Here is a 23,234-nt window from a genome sequence, read left to right as displayed (position 1 = left end):
CATTCCTGCCAGACAGAGCTGTGTACAGGTTAGTGGACCCAGAGTGCTCAGGTAAATCATCTAGCTACTGCAAAAGTTCAGAGGAATTTGGTGCATAAATGCTATTTAGAGTGCAGAAAGGATTTTGTTTCGTTTTTTTCCTTCCCATAAGCTCACTCCTTCAAGGAAACAGACACGCTATAATTTTCACTGACTAGCTCACAATACAACCCCATACTCAAAGATAGAGTAAAACGTTTATCATAATGTTGAACAATATCAGCATAGAATTTAAAATATTACATTTATACTTTATGAGCTTGTCATGAACATTCATATTAAATACTCTCATTTTAAGTTTACTGTTTTGACATAGTAACTATTAATGCTCTAAGGAACCTGCTTCGGCAAGGGGGTTGGACCTGATGATCTTTCGAGGTCCCTTCCAACCCCTTCAATTCTGTGATTCCATAATCATTTTAGAGCATATAAATCACACCAACATTTTCAACACACAGAAGAAAACCTGAGCTGCTGAAGCCTGAATGTGTAATTTACATAGAGTATCTCATTCTGCAAACCAAAGAGAAACTTGTATGGAAAGGATTCTAAATACATCTGGCTTAAAGTTTAGTGACATTTATCCATCAACTTTTCTGGAAAAATTCTAGAAAATAGTATATTGGCTTTGTAGATTGACGTGTTTTTCAAAAGAACACAAAACAAAAAATGTACAAAAAGAAGGTCTCTCTTGTAAGCAGTCTTACCTAAATCAAATGTACTTACAGATTGCTTAAACATATTTAATTGCTTTTGCAGGCTCTGAGCTTTGTCAGCCTCTATTTTCATCTCAATGAAATTCCCTTTGAATTCTGCAAGTTCTAGGCGCAATGAGCGGCGTTCCACTTCTGCTGTATGAAGTCTTTGTATAAACTCAAATATTTGCTTCTGCAAGGATGCTATGCTTTTCTGTTAGTAAACAGAAACAATATTACATACTTCAAAAACATGCCATTTTATATCCATACGTGATTTTAAAAAATCAGTTACATTGAATACCCAAGCAAAACTGTCATCTTGTCCTTGATCTCTAGAAGATGCACACAAGTGCAAAAACATGAACCCATTTCACCTTCTCTTGAGGGTTATTGTAAATTTTATTTTCAGAAAGTATCTACTTTCATGTAAGACCCACAGAGAACGACAGACTCCACGAGAGAAAACATATCCTTTAATTTTCATCAGAGGGGAGAAAATTATCCTTCCCTGCTGAAAGGCAACCCAAACAAATTTAAAAACAAACAAACAAACAAACAAAAGCAGTAAGTTAAAGTGAGAAATAGGTTTGTTTTTCTAAAGTAAATATAATTTTGATAGAACTTCCCCTCTCCCCTCCTTTTTTTTTTTTTTTTTTGCATATATCAATTCTTAGAGTACAAAAGAAAACATCCAGTCAGTGCATAATGCTTTGGGGTGTTTCAAGTCAAGTTCCTGTGTAGCTGACTTCAGCTGAGTCATAAAAAATATGAAACAAAAGTAATGGTGCTATGAAGAGTTTCACTGTAACACTTTTACTGTGAACCTACTGTTTACATGAAGTAGCACATGCATACCATAACGGGTACTCTGTCACAAAATCCAGCTTCCAGAGCCTGGGCATTTATTTTATGAAGTCCACGAGCCAGCCTCCGCACCAAGGAGTCCTCCTCCGTATAGGAAATGCTCCAGCTGCTGTCTAGTGGAACAGTCTCCATTATTACATTAAGCTTGTCCATAAGTTTTGAAAAGGAGTTCCTGGCTGCACTTACAAGTAACTGTCCAGAAAGCCAGGAATTTGGATCTTTAAGAAACAACAACAACAAAACATTATGTAGGTCATTAGTTTGTTTTGTTTTGTTTTGTTTTAAGACAGAAAAAAGCAATAACAAGTAGCATCTGTAAAATACTCAGTAGGAAATTTCCATTTGAGAATGGAGATTGAGGTTAAGGGAATTTCTTAGAGCAAATCTGGGACAAATTCTGTATTGAGCATTGAACATTCTACTCCTATCAATCTGTGGATAGGTAGGGCAAGACAGGAAAAGATTCAGGAGAATAGGATTTGTTTTTCAAAGAATATTTATTTGTTCATGTTCGCCTCCAACACTACACATTCTTAAGTCTTTCTTGGATGTTCTATTTTCGTAATTTATGAAACATGCAAGACAAATGCAAGCAAAATGCCAGACAGGTCAAATGTGTCAGATGTGATAGCACATGGTAAAACACTTTATCGCAGTATTTACAATGCAAATTTCTGAGTGTTTTCTGATTCTTCTTCCCTCCCCTCCATAGATGTCTAAATCATTTGCTGTTCAAAATTAGTGAGGCTTGGTACCTTAATGCCATACTATTTATATTCTGAGACAAGAGAATATAATTTACCTTATTCCAAGGCAATTAAAATTTTACAGCTACAATTACTTATTTCCCCACAGGATTTTGGTAATCATCCTTCTCATATAATGGACTTAAGGCCCCAGCACACCCAACATGTCCTGCTTACTGCTAGATTCGTCAGGTCTGTAATTAATAATTGTGTTTAATGTTGATAAATAAAATTGTCAGTGCTCCTTCCACTAATTGGTATTCCAGATAAGAGTTAATAGGTTTATTTATGCCTTAATAAAAGTCTTGTAATTTAGTTTTCCCTCTGCTAGGCAGGTCTTAATCTGTCATTACTTGTCTTATGATACTATCAGTGTAAGATGACAAGCATGGAAGAGCTTATTTACATTCAGTAGTACAGATCTCCTGTTGCTGTAGTGAATTAAAATATTTACTTAAAAGTATAAATAGAGAAAATAACAATGATAGCTTCTTCTTTTTTTGAGTAAAATATTTGTATTTTATGTTGCAAGGATAAAGCCAAAGGTTGTAAGTAAACAAAAGATTATTGTTATCAGATTTCCATTCAAAATAATTTATCATTTACATGAGACCCAATTTATCTATAAACAAACAAAATAGCACATGATAAAGTCAGCACTCTATTCCTGATCACAGCCAAGATAAACTACTTTCATCATTTTAACTCTTAAAAAGTTTATTCTTGTCCCACCTTCCAAAGACCATCTCGTTTCTCCAAATATAATGACAACATTAGTTAGAATGTTTAATTAACATAAAACTAGACCATGTGCACTGCCTTCCATGTAAGATGACATTGAAAATATTCTAAAAACCTCTCCTTTGCAGTGATTACTGGTAAATATCAAAAAAAGGGAAAAAAAAAGAAAAAACACCTGTCAATGACCTTTTTCTTCTTTCTCCCTAGCACTTCCATCTACACCTCATTTTATATGAGACAGTTTGCCCCTCAGAAAATGTAGTATTTCTTCATGTATTCATTACCAAGGATGGCACACTGTTCCCTACTGGTAGAATCCCCCCAGTTTAACCATATGAAACATAATTTAATAATAATAGTTTGGGGAATTGTACTGTAACACTGTATTTCACAACCAGTATTCCAGCTGACGGCCCAATAACTAAAGACACTTTCCTGGGATGGGAAACAAAACAAAACAAAACAAAAAAGCCTCATCTTTGTTTAATTTTCAGTGAAGAGTGATTTTGAGGAAACATGCAGAAATATGTTGATGCAAGTTACTGTTTTGAAAATCAAAATAAGAATATGATGCAATTCCACAAGGAACTGGGAAGAATCACTGGGAAGAAAATTTAGGATTTAAGCATAAGCATTTTAAGTACATGCCCACAAAGGATCAAGGATACAATAAAAGCATTCAATTTTGGATATTATGCTGTGTGTAACACAGGATTAACACTAGCGCAGGTATATCACAAAGAGAATTTAATTCTTACATTAAGCAAATTAAGAAAAAACAAATCTTCATTCACTGACAGGTGAAGAAAATTCTCTTTTAATTTGTTTTGGTGAAACAGAACTGTCAGCAGGATGAACTCAGTAGTACTACACTAGACTAAAACGTTAATGCTTCAAAACCTTTGTGTATGTTACAGTTGATGATGTTTGTATTCAAAAAACTCGATTTGTACTTTTTCTAATTTACTGCAGTACAGATTCTGTTCAAACAAACCTACAAATATAACCTTACAAACAAACAAAAAAACACTGACAAACTTTTATCCAAATTGAAGCTAAGAGACCATTCCAAAACATGCTAGAATGAGAACCAAACTAACACACAGTGTGAACGTCAAGAAATGTGCCTCAAAACAACACAGTGCACAAGTCCAGTAGTTCCATTTCTGAGTGATACAGATTTGGTTTCTTTGAACTTCCTCAAACACCTCCTCAGAACGTGGCCATCTTTAAAACTCCTTTCAAGACACTGAACCATTCCATGCTGTAGATCCACATAGCACCTTCTTGTGCCTACTGTCTCCTGTTACATGCAGTCTCATCTAGAACTGCTGTAATTTCAAAACATGAAGAGAGAAGATGCCTCTCAGATTGCCTATTTACATTCAATAATTTTTAAAAATCACTCAAGTCAGTTTGCTGGTTTAAATCTTACTTGAAATATGACTTACAAAACATAAAAGGGCTTCCCAACTATGCAAGCCCTTCTTTCAAATATATTCATAGCCTTATCACTTAGGTACTTCTGGAAGTTTCATTTCCAACTTTAAATTACTTATGAGTATTTTTTTGAACCAAAGGTTATTTGGAGACTTTTGATCTCATGAGCAACAGAATCCCAAGTAATACATGTTTAGTAAGATCTTGAGGTTCTGTAAAAGTACAACTTAAATAGAAATGACCTATAAAAAAAATCACCAAACTGACTACGATTATAACATTCTCACCATGGTTCTTGCTAACTCTACATGTCAAAACTGTGCTGTGTACAGAGGTATCACGTAAGTAGAGTCCAACAGAATTCTCATCTACTTCAACATAGGCAAAATACCGTGATATTTAGGGTATTCTAACTAGGTACTTCAGCATGTTGATGCTGCTGTAGAGTTTATCTTTGATTCCCTTTCAATTTGCTGCTCTTATTCAGTACTCTATACACAGGAACACTTGCAGTATAAACCCTGTGAACATCCTGAAACACAGTACAAACTTTGTTTCATATGGATGCAAATTCAAATTGCTGAAAACGGTGAGCCAGGAGGGTACCTGAAACTCAAACAAAACACTTGCTTTTGATTTAATGGCTAACCTCTGGTTTCAGTTCATTGTTTGTGGTCTGTAAGCTGTATCACAGTCTTTCCGTCCTGCTACTTCCCTTTATTCTTATAAATTATCCTTCATTTATTTTAATATCCTTTATTCAATGACAGAATTCTTAGAACTTGGAAATTACAAGGTACCAATGAACAACTAAGGATAACAGCAACATAGAAGGAACAAGTGAGATCTTATATCAGTCCTCATTGCAAAGAAATTAAAGAAGACAGTTAATAGCTGGGAATCAAGAGATGACTTATCCAGGAACTGGCATTAAAATTTTCTGCAGGCATATATATAACATATATAATAGTTATGTGAGGAGAGACTGAGAAAATTACATAATCTAGACAAAAGGCTCATTGAGGATCTACTTAAAGAGGGAACACAACAGGTACATAAAATTAGGACTGCTATATAGTGTGTCCTAATTGAAAGTATTTTCTTTCTCTGTCAGAAATCACAAGATAGCAACTAAAATAGATGAAAATCTCAGTTGTTTTCCAGATGCCTGTAATTCTGGAAATTATAGATTTATATCTGGAATTCTAGATTTGTATCATATAAATGGCAGAAATTACATTCATTCAGTCAGCAGTAGTAAAATCCCAGGTTAAATGTGTCAGTTTTAGGGCCTTACTTAAGACAGTAATAGACTTTATAAAAAAAAAATAGTTTGATCTTCAGTAAAATATTTTGTAACAGTGGAACAAGATAACTAGGAATTTTTAAAATATTACTTCATTGGACGTTTTTAAGAACAAGTTAACCATGTATCTATTGGCATGGTATAGAAACGTTTTTTCTAACTCACAACAAAGCAGTTCAGATGATTTCTAGAAACATTCTTGAGCCTTCTATTTCCATGACTCCATGCACCCAAATGATAGACATATCACCAATTAAAGAAAATTGATGTTCTACCAAGGCAGTTCTCCAAGAATTTGATACAGAATAGTATCAAAATAGCATTAAAATAGCAATCATGTAAACATCATAGTTTATGCCTTTTTTTTCTTCTACTACAGTAACATATTTCTAAATTTACCTGTTTTGTTAACAACATCCTGTAATTCTGTGACAGAACTGATTATTGCAGCAAGGAGCTTAGAACTAGTAAACCAGGTGAGTGCTTCAACACAATCAATTTGTTCTTCTTTGTGTCCTGTGAAAGAAAATTGGAACTAGCAATAAAACCAAGTGACACAAGTAAGGCACAACACTACCTTCAGCTCTTTCAGAAATTGACCAAACTAAGTACATAACCTACAAACCAATTCTTCTTTCAGAAGATTTTAGACTATATTAAGTACTCTTCAACAACTACTAAAACAGAAAAGTAAATGGATCTTTGGTTTTGTGAAACATTTTTGATACCATTTGATCCTATAGGGGGAAGTAATCTGGTAAAAGAAAGGAACAGGAAAACTACATAATCCTTAAAAGAAAAATTTAGAAATCCTATACTAATATTTTATCTGAACCACAATACAATCTTATTGCATTTTAGTATGAAAAAATAATAAAAGTGATTAATAAAAGAAGGTGAATTATCTTTTTAGAAAAAGATAAGACACAAAAGATATGATAGCACCTAACTCTGAAACACATTAGCACAAATGTCAGAGATACCAAATAGTGTGAATTCACATGTGAAGCACTGAAAGAAAAGTTACGGGTAAACAGGCTAAGTAGTTCCTTTTAGTGGAAATTACATTTGCCAAGAAATCTAGAAACCTCAATTCCAGAAATGACATTTGTCATGATATCATTACATGAGTCTTTCCACTTTATTATTAACATTATTATCTGTTATTCACTAACCATTAAATTTGACCTAACACTTATAAAGCAGAAAACAATTAGCTTACTTGACAGATTATGCTTGCCTTTGGAGTCCCCTACACAAACTAGAATTCCGATGCCTTCTTTGAAGCCATTTACCCAGGAGAAAAGAGAACTAGAAGACTGAGCTAAAACTCTAAGCCTGTTGGCTGCCAGAACTGCAATAACACCTCTTCGGAACACATGTATCAGGCCTTTGAATTTTCTTTTCTTCATTTTAGCTTCTTGCTTCTTTTCTTCTACACCAGAGAGAGCATGAACTAGAGTCCTAATCTCCTGGTTAACTAATTCATAGATGTTGACCTGATCCTGGAGAAGGTGTCTTTGTGTAGACAGAGCACATGATCGGCCATAGAGAGGATACAAGGCACCTGCCAATAGTGCACATGCTGCCAGGAGAGATGAATGTTCCTTCTGAATCTGTGTTAATGTATTTTTCACATAAATATTTTCAAGGGCCAACTTCTCCTGTCTTTTTTCAAGGACATAGATTGTTTCCTTGTTTTTCTCTGCTGTTTCTTGGTATTCCTGGGATAATAGGGGTAGGGGGAGAAGAAACATTAACTGAAAGTTAGTATTTAAATAAAAAAGAAATAAAAATCATTTTACCTAAATGAGTTGTCTTATGTCTTTTTTTTTGATGGAATTATAACAAATTGAAGGAACAAAAATCATCAGTCATGACTGTAAAAACATGTCTCCTAGCAAAAAGTTACAGTGCCAGATACATGCAAAAACTAACCAATGACATGCCGAAAATTTGCACAATCTTCAACTACAAACTCTAGATTTCTGAAGCTAATCTACAACAATAGAACACAGAGGGTTCAACAGTACCTGGCTATCCACAATAGTTTCATGAGTTCACTTAATAATATGCAATTACATGCTCTAATTTCAGAAAAAAAATATTGTTCTTCAGAGCAGAAAAGAAATTTAGTGTAAGAGATAGGAAAAAAAAATAAGGAAAACTCTGGAAGATAAAACTAGACAGATTGGCAGCAGCTGGGAAAGGGGAATTAAAGGTGATCTCCTAATTACTTTGTAATCAACCCCTTACTTATATATTCACAGATTAATTAGGTCTCATACAGAACAGAGTTTTGAAGAGAATGGTGTAATACATATGTTTTTATGTTGACTACAGCCATCACAGATTTTTTCAACTTGCAGAACTGTTGTTTTTTTTGTTTTGTTTTGTTTTCTCCCTTCTCTAAGCCCTTAAAATAGGGAAAGAGGGAGGTTTGAAACAGTAAACCTACACAGCTAAATGAAGACTCCAAAAATCTAGGGAATATGAGGGCTATGGTTATACCATGCAGATTAGGTGCTGTTGATGACAGGCGTGTTCTTATACCAGAATCAAGACATTATGCCATGGCCTCAGATGCTTAGACTAGCTTCCTGATACGTGAGAGTCCTCTGACTGAGCCACTTGAAGCTATGATTAACAGGATTCGGTGGTACATGGAGGTAAAAATTTTTAGACACTTCACAAAAACCCCACAAGCTCAAGTCAAACTTTTATGCTCCTGTTACAATACATGAACACATAAAGGTAGAACAAGTGTAATGCTGAATCAGTATGACAAATTAAAGAGATGATTATATCAAGTCTCAGCTGCCTCTCTTAGAGCTCTAAGCAGTTTTGTCAGAAATGGAGCAGAGGTTATTCCTGTTAGTAGTGGACAAGAGAGAAGTAAAGTGACATTTGCCAGTCACATTCCCATGTATCAACTTTGGTACTGGTCCTAGGCAAATGGGGATAGGGGCATCCTAATTTCTTCTTCCTCCTTCACCCAATAAACACAAAAAGGGGAAAAATACATAAACGATCCTTAAAAAGGAAATAAAAAGATTTTGCACTTCTGGAAAAAAGGTAACCTACGTCAGCTCAGAATGTCTTTGACCAAATAAATATTTAATTATTTTTGGAAAGAGAAAGCATTTTAACTGGACTAGGAAGACAAACAGAATAACAGCTCTCTCATGACCAAACTTATACACATTGCTCTTTAAGACAAAGAAATAAAATACCACCAGGTAGACTTTACAGATGGTTTGACAATATTGATGTTGAGAGAAAAACATACTACAGTGTTTTGCATATAACCAGGTTATGTGTGTTATTAAAATACTTCCAGTGATAAAGAAATATAGTAGGTAATTAAAATACTTAATTATAAAATGCAATTTACAGGCCTCATATGTCACTTAACTGCTCTAAAATTAAGTATGCACAAGTACAAATACTTTCAGAGCTACTGCATTATTTAGAATGCTTCATTTTTACAGAAAAAAAAAAGAAGAAAAACTGATAGCATGACTGGAAGGAACTGAAAAGGTAAGCTGAATTTAGAAAACAACTTATGGTTTCTGGCCATTACAGGTGAAAGGCCAATATCTGAGTAAACAAACTTGAAGTGTGATCCCTACAGGGTTGTTGGGCAGCGATACTAACATCCAGTACTCTGGCTAATTAAAGCTTATCAAAAAAAACAAACAAAAAAAAACTGTTTAAATGTTTCAGGTTATATGGGAATATGCAGAAGTGAACAAGACAGTGACTACAGAAATTAAAAAATAAGTTGTAAGAAAATGCAACCTTGTATTTCTAGGGGCTGATAATTAATTTTGTATTTCTCTTCATTATTTCTAGTGTTTTCTTCAAAGCTTAAAAGCACAATTTTGAAAGGGAGAGAATTCTCCTCCTAAATGTTGGCAGATCGACTTCCTTGGGTGCTTGAGTTTTGAGAGATTCCTCACTGGGCTACAGAACTTGGTAGATTCCAACAATCCTTAACAAAAGAACGGATGATACTAGCAACACAGTTTTATCCTACTTCTTACACTTTATTTTGGCAAGAAAACAGAACTGGAAGCTAGAAATATAATGATGCTGACTTCAAAAGGTTTTCCTGTATTTCAGTTGGTTTGTTTTCTGTGTTAAAACACCAATTTTTGATACAATTGTAACATAACCACAGTCATTAGGTAGTTTACCCACCTTGAAGTAAAAGCAAAGCTTCTTTCCAAAAAAAAAAAAAAGAAGCAAATAAAAGAAAAGCCATTTTTCTCCCTCAAGGTTTTTTTTTTTTCCATTTCCTATTTAGTAAACCCCTTATTTTTCTCTTGAAAATAATAATTTGAAAGTAGTTACAGGAATTTTCTCTCACAATATTTGCCAGAACAAAATGCTACTATTTTAAGTGATTGCCACAAAAATGGGGACAGATTAATAAATGTCTACATAATAAACAAACAACAACTCATAGTTAAAATTCAGAGGACTTTTCCTATGAGACTGTGTACAGACTAAATAAATAATCTGTGTGAGGCTAAGGAACAGGCACTGTAACAGAATGGTACACCGTAAAATCAAGGGGACTATGCTTCTGCTACAAAAGACAAGGAAAAAGGATATTCATTTTAAGGTCTATTGACCATACATAGAGACTAGGAACAAAGAAAAGCAGTATCTACAGAGAGGCTTGTTTACTGCTGGTCTGCAATAAGGCCACTGTGGGAATTTCTGCCCCACAGAAAACCTGCTTTCCAGTTACATTGTCCACCTGATCAACAATAACAGCTGTGAAGTAGAATCTGTTAATATCCATAGATCCCATCTTGGAGACAGGGACTCTGAACACTACTAGCTGGGGACAAAAGCAATGGCAGTTGTCATTGCTACTAAAACCTCCATATTGCAATGTCACATTTTAATAATTAGGAAACCATTCAGAAAAGCCCCGTTTCTCCACTTCAATTCTAAGAAACCAAAATAACAATCTCCTCAATCCATTACTCGTATTGCTGTGCAGTTAGAGCTCTCAGTTAACGTGATAAAGTCATCAGCACAGATCTAAGACATGTCTGAACTGAAAGCCTTCTCTTTGCCTTCACATATGTTTCCTATGGAAACAAGGCTACAACATTAGTGTGTCTGCATAACTCTGATCCATCACAGCAGTGAGCTTGCAGATTAATATGGCCAACAGACCCAAAATGCACTATGGAAACAACAATCAAGTCTAATGAGAAACAAGCAGTCAGGGTTAGAACAGCCCTAATAGCAGACATCCATGGAGCCTATGGACCTCAGAAAGGTAAAAGCTTAATCTGGTATTTGTAGGTTCAATGTCAGTCATAAGGTAGAAATCCAGGGGAAATGAGACTGTCTTCTTCCAAGATTGACACTAAATGCTAAGGCAGACAACCTGGAACGTGAGAAACAACAAGGATGAAACCGGGTTTTGTTGAATGAACTCCTGTTTGAAGTTCAAAGTGTATACAGATGCTGCACTGCTTAGTTTCAACCGCTATCAGCTTGTAATCCTACATAACTTGTTTCAGAAAACATGCCCAGGTATTTATACGGGAAAGCACTTCCCTTTTAGAAAGCTAGTAGTCTTTTACAACATGTTGATGTAAAAAGTCTTTTCCAGAAGACATGCCTAATGCACAGCCTGCAACAGAGAGTGATATTTTCAGTGCATGCACGTGCCAGCTACAGTTGAGCAGAATGGCATATTCAGCACCATCCCAAAGCAAGGTATAGTATTACACAGAACAAATTCTCCACAACACATTACAGTCCGAAAGAGATTACACAGACCTTTGTTTCACACAGTACCCATAGCAGACAGAAATCTAAACTGCATAACCCCACTACATCTTTTTAAAAGGAAAGGTCAATTTCAAAATTAATCTTCCTTATTTCATCATTCTTTTTGTTGATAATGATCTCATAACATGAAAGTACAGCATGCTGGAGGAAGTCACTATGAGTCTGGATGCTTCTTATGGGCACTCATGGGGATGTTTTCAGCGTTGCCAATATCCAATGTGAACTGTAAATCTTGAGCAGAAAACATTTAAGATTTTAGCCCATTTCCAAAAAATCACAATAAACTGCTTTGCCTAAAGAATACTTCATAAATACGGTTTTCAGAGAGCAGACTTTCAAGCTTAAAATCAGAGACAAAAGCAGTCTTCATCTGACAAAGCATGTTTCAGATGGTAGTCACAAATAGCAAGTCATACCTTATTTCTTGTATTTCACAACAATTTTAACTGAAACATCTCTAAAGGGCTGTGATTGTAAAGACAATGAATTGCACTTGTAGAGTAACAGTAAAAATTTTAGATGGTTAATAACTTTCCTAACAATGACTGATGACAGCTTTACACATTTGAACCATTGCTCACCAACGTATTTGTAGAAAAAGTCCTTTAACACTGCTGAAATCTACCACTGTAACTTCTAATTAGTTCTCAGGGTCAGAACGCATACACTTAAATTCATCCCCAGATGACACCAAACTACTGTTATTCTACAAAGTCTTTGCAAAGCATGACACTAAAAACTAACTGCTGAACTACATAATTCCTAAATAAGCGATTTCAATCTTAAAGCTTTAGCATTCTCAAAATATATAGCAATATATTAGCAATAATTATATTATGCTAATATATTATAGCAATTATAAAAATATATTAGCAACTGCTGGACGACATTAAGCACTTAATTTCTGGAACATTTTAACAGGCAGTCACTTGTTTCCTATCCTAAGTGAATTCAATACTAGCACAGTTGTTTTAGTAGTGGTGATTTTTTAAATTTTATTTTGAAGAGATACTAAAGGTCCCTTCCAACATCAACCATTCTGTGACTGTAAAATTCCCAAACAACCTGAAATTGGTTAGGAGCTCAAACTACTGAAATAGTCCGTTAAATATTTACAAGGAAAAGAAATTCAGAAGTTCACAGCACCATACCTGTGCCCTTGCATGAACTTCCCCAAGGAGACCTGAGTACTGCTGTTCCAGATACTTTTTTTGTTTCTGCCAAGAGCTTTCCTGTGCTTTCATCTGTTTGGCCATTTTGCTAAAAGCTTCTTCCTGGCTTTGTTGAAGCTCCTTCATAGTATCGTACTTGTTCTTATAAACATATTCTAGGTGAGATATCTGCGTGACAAGCATTTAAACAGAATTTTTTTTATCTCCCGATACACTTTTGGACTTTAGCTGTACATATTAATTTAATTACAGTCTTCCCCAGCATAAAATCTAAATTTCAATTTCTTCAACTTATTTATTAAAAGTAAAAAGCCTTTCATGACAGATTGTTTTCTTGAATCTTGCAAGACACATGCTGGAATAATGGCTTTTCTCTATTTTCTGTTTGTTAATCTCTATACCCCCTTGAATATAACTGTTGCCTTCTGAACCTTAACTAGACATCCCTTACTCATTTTGAAAGAAGCGCATTAAATCTTACAATGCTAAATTAGTAATCCAAGTATACCAGTCCTTTAGCAGTCTGCAAGAACTTAAAGTAATAATGAAAAAACAGTCCTTAATTTTACTTTTTGTTTGACTGGAAAGCCAAGACATTCCACATATTATTGAGTATGAAAACAATTGCAAGAAGCTTTAGTGTACAGAATGTTTTTCTCAAAATAAGCTCATCAGTTTATAATGCAATTTCAATGAACATGAAGTGATTCACTCTGTGATTTAACTTTGCAGCTCCCATGCAAACCAAATGGAGGAATGAATTAAGCTAGCAACAATTTCTAAATACATGTACATGCACTTTGTTGTGAAAGAGTATCAGCAATATACCCTCCAAATACATCACATCAAAATGTGGGAGAAAAACTTTGTTTTCAAGAAGTGGGTACACCACAGGTAACAACACTGCCCCAAATCTGTGAAACACTGGCAAGTACATGACAAGAGCCCTAGAAACCTCACAATCAATCTCAATAACCATACTAAATTAAACTGTAAGAAAGAGTTAGGCGCACATACACACGAAAACACTGCCAACAATGTTCATTCCCATCTCCTCCCTTCCATTCTCCTTCCTCCTCTGCATTGAAATGAAAATAGAAATGTTGTCTTTCTGTATAATCCAGAATTTATTCTAAACTATCCCTCTTTAGTAATTTTGATTGACTGCTGAAGTTTTTTACTAAATGATGGAAGGAATCAAAATGATTCACTGTAACTAACCCTGTCCCTTACACAAGCAAGAAAAGTGGTTACAATTCCATCAGATGAGAAAGTTCTGAAAGAGCTTTTCCCTTCCATGCTCAATAACAAAACGTCATGGCAGCCAAGATCTGGAATCATTCTAGTAGTACATGTCAGCACAGGACTGACCCAATCAATGGAGTCAGAACATGAACTGAATGAAATTAAAGAGTGGTATATGTTAGTCAGCGGAACCAGTCTCAGTCTCTTCTTCCTAAAAACGTAGGGATTTCTGGGGAGAAGGGCCATGGAAGTTTATTAACATTAAGATCACTCAGAAAAGTACAGTTTCTCTCTGGAATAAATATTAACATATGTTGACATGATTTATAAAAATAACTATTTTCTACAGTATTTCTGAATACAAATATTATAATCAATAAATCATAATTAAACAAAAAATACATTGGCATTTTTTTCAAATATTATATCTGAATCTTAAACACATAATTTAAAGATGATGTTCCTGAAGCAAGTGCATTTTGTTTCTGTTTTATGCTAAAATAAAGACTTGCTTTATTAGTGTAAATGACTAAGTTCTTTGAATTGCTTCATCAGTAAGATTAATTTATTTTCTTTTAATTAGGTCCCTGTGGCTAATATTGGCTAGTACTATTAGCATGTCCTGCACAGAAAGCGGAGCTTAGAGACTTCATACAGACTTCAGTCACATTTACATGCCCACAGCAATGGCATCAAACTGAGTTGTAGACAAGCCATAATTAATGGTATTGAATTATTAACGTCCAAATTCTTTTTGAAATAAGATGAATGTCAGTCCTTTTTAATGATACTGTGATGTGGACAAATGTCACTGAATTTAATAGAGGTAGCTGGTGCCTAAGGACACTTACCTTCTCATTAGCCCTGTTGAGGTCTAAGATCAGGGCATCAACATTCTCCTGCAAGACTGCACAAAGCTCAGACCAAGAGAATCTATCTAGGATGCCTTCTGGTTGTTTTATAAGCACACAGCCAGCTACCAACCGCTGGTACAAGCCATGGAGGAAGGTTAGCTTCTCCTGAGACAAAAGAAAATGTAACTGTTATATATGAACAGTGTTAGAATCTAAAGAGGTGCATCACACCTGCAGTAATATGAGCTGCACACAACTGAGGAGAAAAAAAAAAAAGTCACCAAGCTCATTGTCAATCTTTTGAAAAGCAATACTGCTAATATTTGCAGTCAAATATATTAAAGCCAGAGTAAGAATACAATTTTTACAAAACTTGTCTGGTTATACATAGCATATAAATACAGAAAGTCTGATCCTGCAGTGCTCATAACCACTACCTTATACAGATACAATTTTCAGTGCTATTAGTAAATGCAATTTAATTATTCATGTTAACACTTTCAGGTACATTCAAACTGTACCCACCTCCAGTATCTGCATAGCACACGCAAAAGAGCCTGACTGGCTTGGCAGCACAAACCACTGATCCAACAACTGACACTTTAAATTCCTTCAAAAATTTCTTTTGCATGGAATATATATAACCAAATAGCTAGACAAAACAGGCTTATGGCTTCATCAGCTAAATTTCATGAACCGCATCTCGTTCATTTACAGTGACTTTAGTCAGTGGTATAATAAATTGATGCAAATTGTACATAATCTTTAGCAACAATAGTATGCAAAGGAAATTTCAGACTTCATCCTTCTAGTACAGATATGCAACTTAGTAGCTTTCATTACGAAAACAACAGAAAGCTGTACCTCAATAACCGCCAGAAACGGAGCCTTTATTCAAAGTCAATAAACCGGTGGAAAGGTTCTCACTGTTTGCCAGGGGCCCCAGTGAAGCTTTAAATCAAGAAATTGCGGATGACTAAGCTGAGGAACTATGGTCTTCCTGAGACCTTTCCATTGCACTTAGGTGCATTTTCTCACAATTATTTAATGGTATTTTAACTTAAAAAAAAAAAAAAAGAGAGTAGTTCAGTTTGTTTTAACTTCATTTTTGGCAGATCTTCTATTTCCCCAAGGAAAATGCAGTGTGCCACCATCATAGCATTTTTGCTTGAGCTGTGATAAACCAAGGATGATAATTATCCATTTGGCATGAAAATAAGGGATCCCAAGACCCCAAATCAATTCACACATGTTGAACGCAACCACAGTGCTGTAGACATGCTGACTTTACAATATAACCAGGCTTCTAGTTTCCTTCACTTTAATCATTATCTGATGTGTGTATAACAATTCCAGCTGCTTCATGTGGACACTATTTAAATACCAGACTGCTAGAGAGGTGGAAAGAATGTTCCCTTTTTACTCAGTTGGCAACCAGATTTAAATTTGTGGAAGTAATGAGCTCAATATGCACAACAACAATGATAAAGAAAATCACTGCTATTGCTAATACAGAACTACTTTACTGGGAGGAAATAATAAAGCAACAAAATTAACATCTGTAAACAAATACAAAGAGACAGAGAGAGAACAGTTCTGAGATAAGATTTTTTTGAAGTAATTCCCACTTACAGCACACCACAATGAGCTAAAAGGTCACAAATAAGAATTTTTAGATTGTTTGTCAGGCATGCAAAATTACCTCAATTCCACATTTGCTATCTATCAATTGCTATGTGAATCAGTAATTAACAACATGTGAAGATGATACTGTTGTAGGTTCCAACCGCAGAATATTCCTGTTAACTTTCAGTTTGAAAGAAAAAATGTTCATTGAGCATATCTGTTTAAACAATTTCAGTTGTTCAAAAACTCAAAATACTGGAAGAGTTAAGATATTAGTTCCAACGCAGATGGAAGCAGAAGCCATATATCCTGAGATCTTGTAGATATTAAATACATTTTTTAAAATACATATCTTAAAATCATATTTTGGGGATAAATCTGCTAAGTCTAAAGGTAACCATCTGATGTATGTAAATGTACAAAGTAGAGATTAAATAAAGACTCTTTTTGACAGTCATCTTGTCTCTGGTAATACCTCCATATCCTTCTGGTAAGCCCTGGTAAGCTTCTGGATTTCATTTTCAGATTCTGTGGCACATACTTTCTCCTCCTCCCAGCACCGCTGTACATTCTGTAGCTCCATTTTTAAAGCTCCTATTAAAATCTCTTTGTCTGCACACTTAGTATGCAGATGACTTAACTCCTTATTGGCACCAGCCAAGTTATCTTGTGCTTCCTGTAGAACAGAGACACATAACAGAAAGGTTGGTACCTTACTCCAGAGCTCTGCATCTGAGCAAGTAAACATTCACATTGCCACGTATTCAGAAGACTCCAGGCTAATCTGACTACATCTTGCCAATAATAGATTCTCAACACTGACAATAGTCCTTTTCCACAGCTTAGAACTAGACCGCATCAGAAATCCATCTCAGAAAGTTAAAAACTCCATGGTACAATGACTTTTCTTTTTGAATTCAAAATCCAGTTTATCTCCCCAAATGAGAATTCAGAAGTCATGAATGCAAGTTATCCTCTGCAGAGTGAATTAGTCTTTGAGACAGTGAAAAGATACATTATTTTCATTAGTAAATCTTTGATCCATTACAGCCAGATTGGTGGACAACAGAGCTACTGTGAACCACTATATTCTTTATCTGCATGGAAAAAAATAATAATTTGAGGACTCCCTTTGGAGGTTTGACCATGAAAAGAAATTAATCATCAGAAATGGCCATAAAGATCATGTTACCAATACCAAATCTCACATGATAAACAAAGAATTTATTAAACTATCCCTTGAAAGACAAAAGATTGCTGACATACACATGCTTACCCTTCCTAGAAGCACTGGACTTCCAGAACTGCTAACGTTTGTTAAAGGTTAAAACGAATGCTTGTTTCTTTTTCATACAACCATAGCTGCTTATATGGGAAATATAATAGGAAATACGCTTCCAACTCATTAGACAATAACTTTTCTTCTTCTTAATGAAAATATTACAATATTAAAGCACCAGTAAGTTTCTAACAAATGTTTTTAGGCTGGAACTAGTTTTCAATCATTTATTAAATTTTATCACTGAAGATTTAAAGTGATTGTGTGCATACACAATCACTTTGTATGTACTACATACAAAGCAGCACCATCTGTGTGCAGAAAACGCATTTTTTGCTTGAAGAGTACACATATCTGTTTCAATGGGGTCTGCAAAAAATAAAGCACCTAAGCTTTAAAAAGACCTCGTAACAGAAGCAGAAACCATAAGTGTCCTGAACATAAACTAGTTAATAAAGAAAGTTCAGATCAGATGAAAAGATATGATGTTCAAGTATAAATGAATACGAAGATTTAATAAATGTCGCAGAAATATCTCTGACTAAATTGAAGTGATGAAGCAGTATATCCCCTGCAAAACAATCTGAGAAACACTGGGAGTAGAGACATTCTATTTTGGCAGTAATACAATACACTGCCAGTAGGAACATTAAGTTTAACCATGACCTCAGGACTTCCTCACTCCCTTGGCCACTGATGTAACCAGACAGGATGTTACAAAAGTGGTATGTTAGCAAAAACAAAACAAAACAAATAAACAAACAAAAAAAAAACCTCTTTACTCAGAAAGGTTTCTGAAGTGTATTTACCAGTTCCCAGGTATATCTTACTGGTATACCTGATGCTTCATACATATATTGTCTGTTTTGATAAACAAAAACTAAGAATGGACATCTTTAATAACATCTCCTTTCACATGAACAGAGGTAGAATTTTCATACTTTTTAGTTTTCTTGAGAAAAGTAGATACAGTTAGTTAAAAAACTACTGAAAGTCATCTCAATATAAAACAATACTTTAAAATTGAAAAACAGATTTCAAATTATTCCAGAAGTGCAATCATTGAAATGCTCAGTTATGTAGACTCAGGTGGTAACCAGAATGACATAGAATGACTTCACACAACCTTGCAGGGTAACTAGTCTGCTCAACAGAATACAATGATTCAGAGACTTATTCAGATATGATGAAAAGATAACTTACATCCAGATGGATACTTTTTGCAGAACTTTCAAATTTGATGTTAAGTTCATGAAACCATACCTTAAGGTCTTGACTTAAAGCATACATTTTCTCTTTGGATATCTCAAGTTCTTTTGTCATCTTTTCACACAAAGCCTTCATTTTCCCAAGCTGTGAAAAACACGGAGGTCAAAATGGCTCTTACGGAAGAGCTATATAATCACTTGAATATAAACAAAGAATTTTATATAATAAATTTGTTTTCAATTCAATTCCTTTGACAACATTTATACTCTCCACAATCTAAATAATGTGCTATTAAAAAAAAAAAAAAAGCACTAAAAACTCTTTTATAGTGATTTATGATAAATAGCAGTGGCTAAAATCCCAAACTGAGCCCATCATTAACTTTCCCATCAACTCTCAAAATATCTGACAAAAACAAGGACTTTGAAGTGTGTTTGAAATGTAATAAATTCAGATTATGATTCAGGGAGTGGTTTGAGAAAACAGGCTTGCAAAGTCACTGGCCTTTTGCACAAAGTGTCCAGCTAAGAGAATAGTCTCTTGCTTTTTACTGAGTGCTGCACAGCAGTCAGATACCAAGAAGCAGCAGGAATGATCCCAAGAGAGACGTGTTGACTTGTCAACTTTTTAGGTTTTAGAAGCAACCACCTTAGTGGTCCATAATGACCACTAGGTGTACTAGCTTCACTTTCAGAAAAAAAAGATAATACATCACTATAACCTTTGTTGTTGGTTACCTGATGATGAGGTTAGTAAGACATTCGTCTGAAGTAAACCATCGAATAGATATGTACTACTTTGAAGGCTACTGCTCACACCTGAGCATTCAGAAACAACTCCGAAGTAAAATATCCCATTTACAAAATTTACAAATTACTCTGAATTTTTTTTTTTGTTGTTCAATTTCAGATCAGGAGACCTGGCAGAACCCTCAGAAATAATTATGGTAAATTGCAGACTGCAACTGGAATATTTCCAGTCTTTTTACGTTTAGTAGCCGTTTCTCTCTCCCCAAGCATATTCTAGCGTCTGCAGTAGAGCGTCTGCACATTCTGCACATAAAGTCAAAAACTTATTCTCCATCAAAAACAAAACACACATACAACTTTCAGTCACACAAACAAACTATATAATTTAATCTAGTCATTAACACAGTAAATTAAAGGTGACAAATTACAAGTTTACCAGCATATTTCACATACCCACACAGGTGTACATGTATATTAATAATTCCATCAGTATGTGTGGTCTTGTTGGAAATCTCACTACAAAAATAACCACTACATAATTACTCAAAACTAAACCATTACTGCTGTGTATTAAAACATCCTATTTTTATTGCACAGTGCCCTTCATAGTCCCTTTGAGTTTTATTGTATTATTACAAACAGTTTTACTACTATACATATCTAATATACAAAAAAACAAAAGCAGTGTTATCTTTGGGGACAGGGTAATCAAGAAGGACAGAGCACTGCCCTTTCTGTGCACCATGAAGGTGCTCAGTGATCTCTGGCTCTGTATGACAACTTCAGGGTCAGTCACATGCAGTCCTACTGGGAAGTCTTGTGGCAGGTCATCAGTTGGTCCTGCTCTGCTTGCGATTTATTTTCCTTGACAGTTCATTCTTCTTTCTGTCAGAATACCCTCTTTGCTTTCTTAGCAGCCACCCCCTTGGTCTCCCCACTGCTGTCTCTGGCACGGTTTCACAACAAAGCACATCACTAAGCCAAAGCCTGCTGAGTCGACTTTTCAACTGTGCTGCACACCACGTGACACTCCTCCTCCCAAATAACAATTCGCTGTGGGTAATATGTTCCTAGTTACTCTGCAGCTTCCAGACTTGGGTCTCAGAAGAGTTTCATAATGACTATACACGTCGGCTCTCTTATCTCACTGGGAGAGACCTAACAGTGCTTGCTGTTTACAAAAGTATAATTGTTTCCATGGTCACTTATTTTTGCGCCCACTGAACAAACTCAAAGGTCTTCCAGGAGACCATGCTTTTTCCTGTAAGACGGGCAAAGCTGATATACTTTTTTTTTTTTTTTAATATTGCGAATGCCTAGCTAGACTATGCATTTGTCAAAACAAAAGACAAAACCTAAAAATGAAAAAACATTACTGGCATTTTTACAGTCTCACTACACCTTGCTCTTCCGTATTTGCCAATTTTATCCAAAGATAAGCTAATTAAAATTTTGTACAGAAAAGCTTTAACAAAGTGTAGTTAACCTCTCTCTACAGCCTTTAAAGCTACAAATTCATAAAACATTTAAACCCAAGAGGATTAATTTAATCACATTAGCAATACAAATGAGAAAATAAATGCAAGATTGTGACTTTTCAGACAGTAAAATAAAAGGTCAGTAGAACTGCATGAAAAGCACTTTTTTTTCAAGGGTAGGACTCCCAAAATTGAAATGTATCAATTGCCATCTTAAGGAAAGTACTGTCAAGGTACTATTTTACTTGAAAAGACTGCAAAACGCCATCAAAAAATAGAGACTTCATCATAAACACGCTCATCTCAGAAAATTATGCCACGTTTTAAATATACAAGGGAATGTATATTTGCAAATCTGATACCAATGACTGCTGAGTCTTAAGTGGTATTTAGGAGTACTGTAATATACACTGCCCAAACTCTTACATCTTGTCTTCTTTTAACTGAAATCCTAGATATGGAAGACCTATTTCCATGAATGATTATTGAAAATAGTAAGCCCAACAGATTAAAAAAAAAAAAAAAGTGGGAAAAAAAAAACCTCTTTTCCCCGTCCCCCCAAATATAAGTGAAACTTTACCGCAGGGCAAGCTTAGAGAAATAGTAGTGACAGAGGCTATTTCTTTTTGTATATGTGAAGCTGTCAGCTCAACATTCCCTCTCTTCTGACCTTTGTTACAAGCAAAGCGTATGTACTGCTGCAGGCTGAAGGCAATACATATAGAGCCAAACAGTGCGAGTGTTACCTCATTAGACGTATCTTCCAGCTTGTTCTGGTAAGCTGTCAAGGTACAACTCAAAGTCTCAAGGACAGAGAAGCTTGAAGGTTTATCTTTGTCCTTACAAGTGCCTAAAGAAAAATAGAGAATGAAAATTAAGCCCATAAAGCCACAGAGAGAAAACTACTCACACTGGATGAGAAATATTAAAATTAGTTAGGGCTTCAGTGACAATACAAAACACTGAACAGCAGCCTTTTTTTCCACAAAAGATAAAGCTGAATAGCCATACTTTCATAGCAAATACAGCTGAAAGACATTTGTATAAAACTTTTAATACAAGATACAGGACTGTAAATTCTGGACTACATTTTTACCTAATGTGTTTGGTATGCAGTCTCAAATATAATTTCTACAGTGGTCAAAACTGTGTCATTCAGTCAGACCAGCCAACATTAAAACCACACAATAACACACTTTGAAAAACACATTGCCTGAAAGTTAAGCATGTTACACTTTTCTTGACATTATTTTGCTGTTGTGACTAAGCATGCAAATTATAATGTAGTACTTCATTTACTCAAAGCTTTACTGAGCCAAAGATCACATGACTATATTATGCTTGGAGAGGTCTTAAAAACCTTTTAAATGATCTTGAATTTCATTCCAAAGGAAATAATAAAAAAAAATTATTATCTGTCTGCAGAGTCCTACATAATGTTTCAATTATAAATCTTCAAGCTGATATATCCATTATATACACACTATACTTATTTATTAAACCTTTAGATGGAGACTTCTGATCTGGTTGCCTTAATTAGGGACATATGAACAAGTCTGAACATTCCAAAGGCTGTAGTACAATGTGCTAAGAAAGCAAAACAACCCTATATTGATCAAGAGGTCACAAGATGTCAGCTGATATTAAATTTCCAAGAAAAACGTACTCGTTTTTTCTGGTGTTACAGCAAAATAGCAAGTTATTGACAGATTCCTCCTCAGCTTTGTTTATATTAGTATGCATCTTTTATAAGTCCATTTTATAACAAATGATAACATCACCTTTTCCTCAAGCCTTGAAGATAAGAATGTACAGGGCTTCTCCCTATTACCCACTGCAGGAATATTTTGAAGTGATCCTATTGTACAGAAAAAGAAAAAAAGAAAAAAAGAGAAAAAAAAAAGTACTGTTCTTCTATACTTCTAGCTCCAAAAAAGCTGTAATGAGTAATGTGCATTTATCATC

At 34.9% G+C, this 23,234-nt stretch overlaps 1 protein-coding gene across 6 annotated transcripts in view; it reads right to left on the bottom strand.

Annotated features, from left to right (window-relative positions):
- Positions 1-23,234, bottom strand: part of CCDC171 (coiled-coil domain containing 171) — a 171,735-nt gene that overhangs the window by 88,482 nt on the left and 60,019 nt on the right. For all 6 annotated transcript variants that reach the window (XM_080573871.1, XM_080573875.1, XM_080573873.1 and 3 more), the window contains exons 11-19: positions 22,016-22,119; positions 19,097-19,186; positions 17,030-17,230; positions 14,926-15,093; positions 12,809-12,997; positions 7,057-7,558; positions 6,234-6,350; positions 1,593-1,819; positions 766-948 (exon numbers count right to left, since the gene is read on the bottom strand). In XM_080573871.1, coding sequence (XP_080429997.1) covers positions 766-948; positions 1,593-1,819; positions 6,234-6,350; positions 7,057-7,558; positions 12,809-12,997; positions 14,926-15,093; positions 17,030-17,230; positions 19,097-19,186; positions 22,016-22,119 — 1,781 coding nt within the window. The remainder of the gene's footprint in view (positions 1-765; positions 949-1,592; positions 1,820-6,233; positions 6,351-7,056; positions 7,559-12,808; positions 12,998-14,925; positions 15,094-17,029; positions 17,231-19,096; positions 19,187-22,015; positions 22,120-23,234) is intronic.

The sequence above is a fragment of the Anser brachyrhynchus genome, assembly GCF_964034855.1.
Source record: "Anser brachyrhynchus genome assembly, chromosome: Z".
NCBI lineage: Eukaryota > Metazoa > Chordata > Aves > Anseriformes > Anatidae > Anser > Anser brachyrhynchus.
The sequence above is the reverse complement of the archived record's forward strand: the minus strand, read 5'-3'. Positions and strand labels throughout refer to the sequence as shown.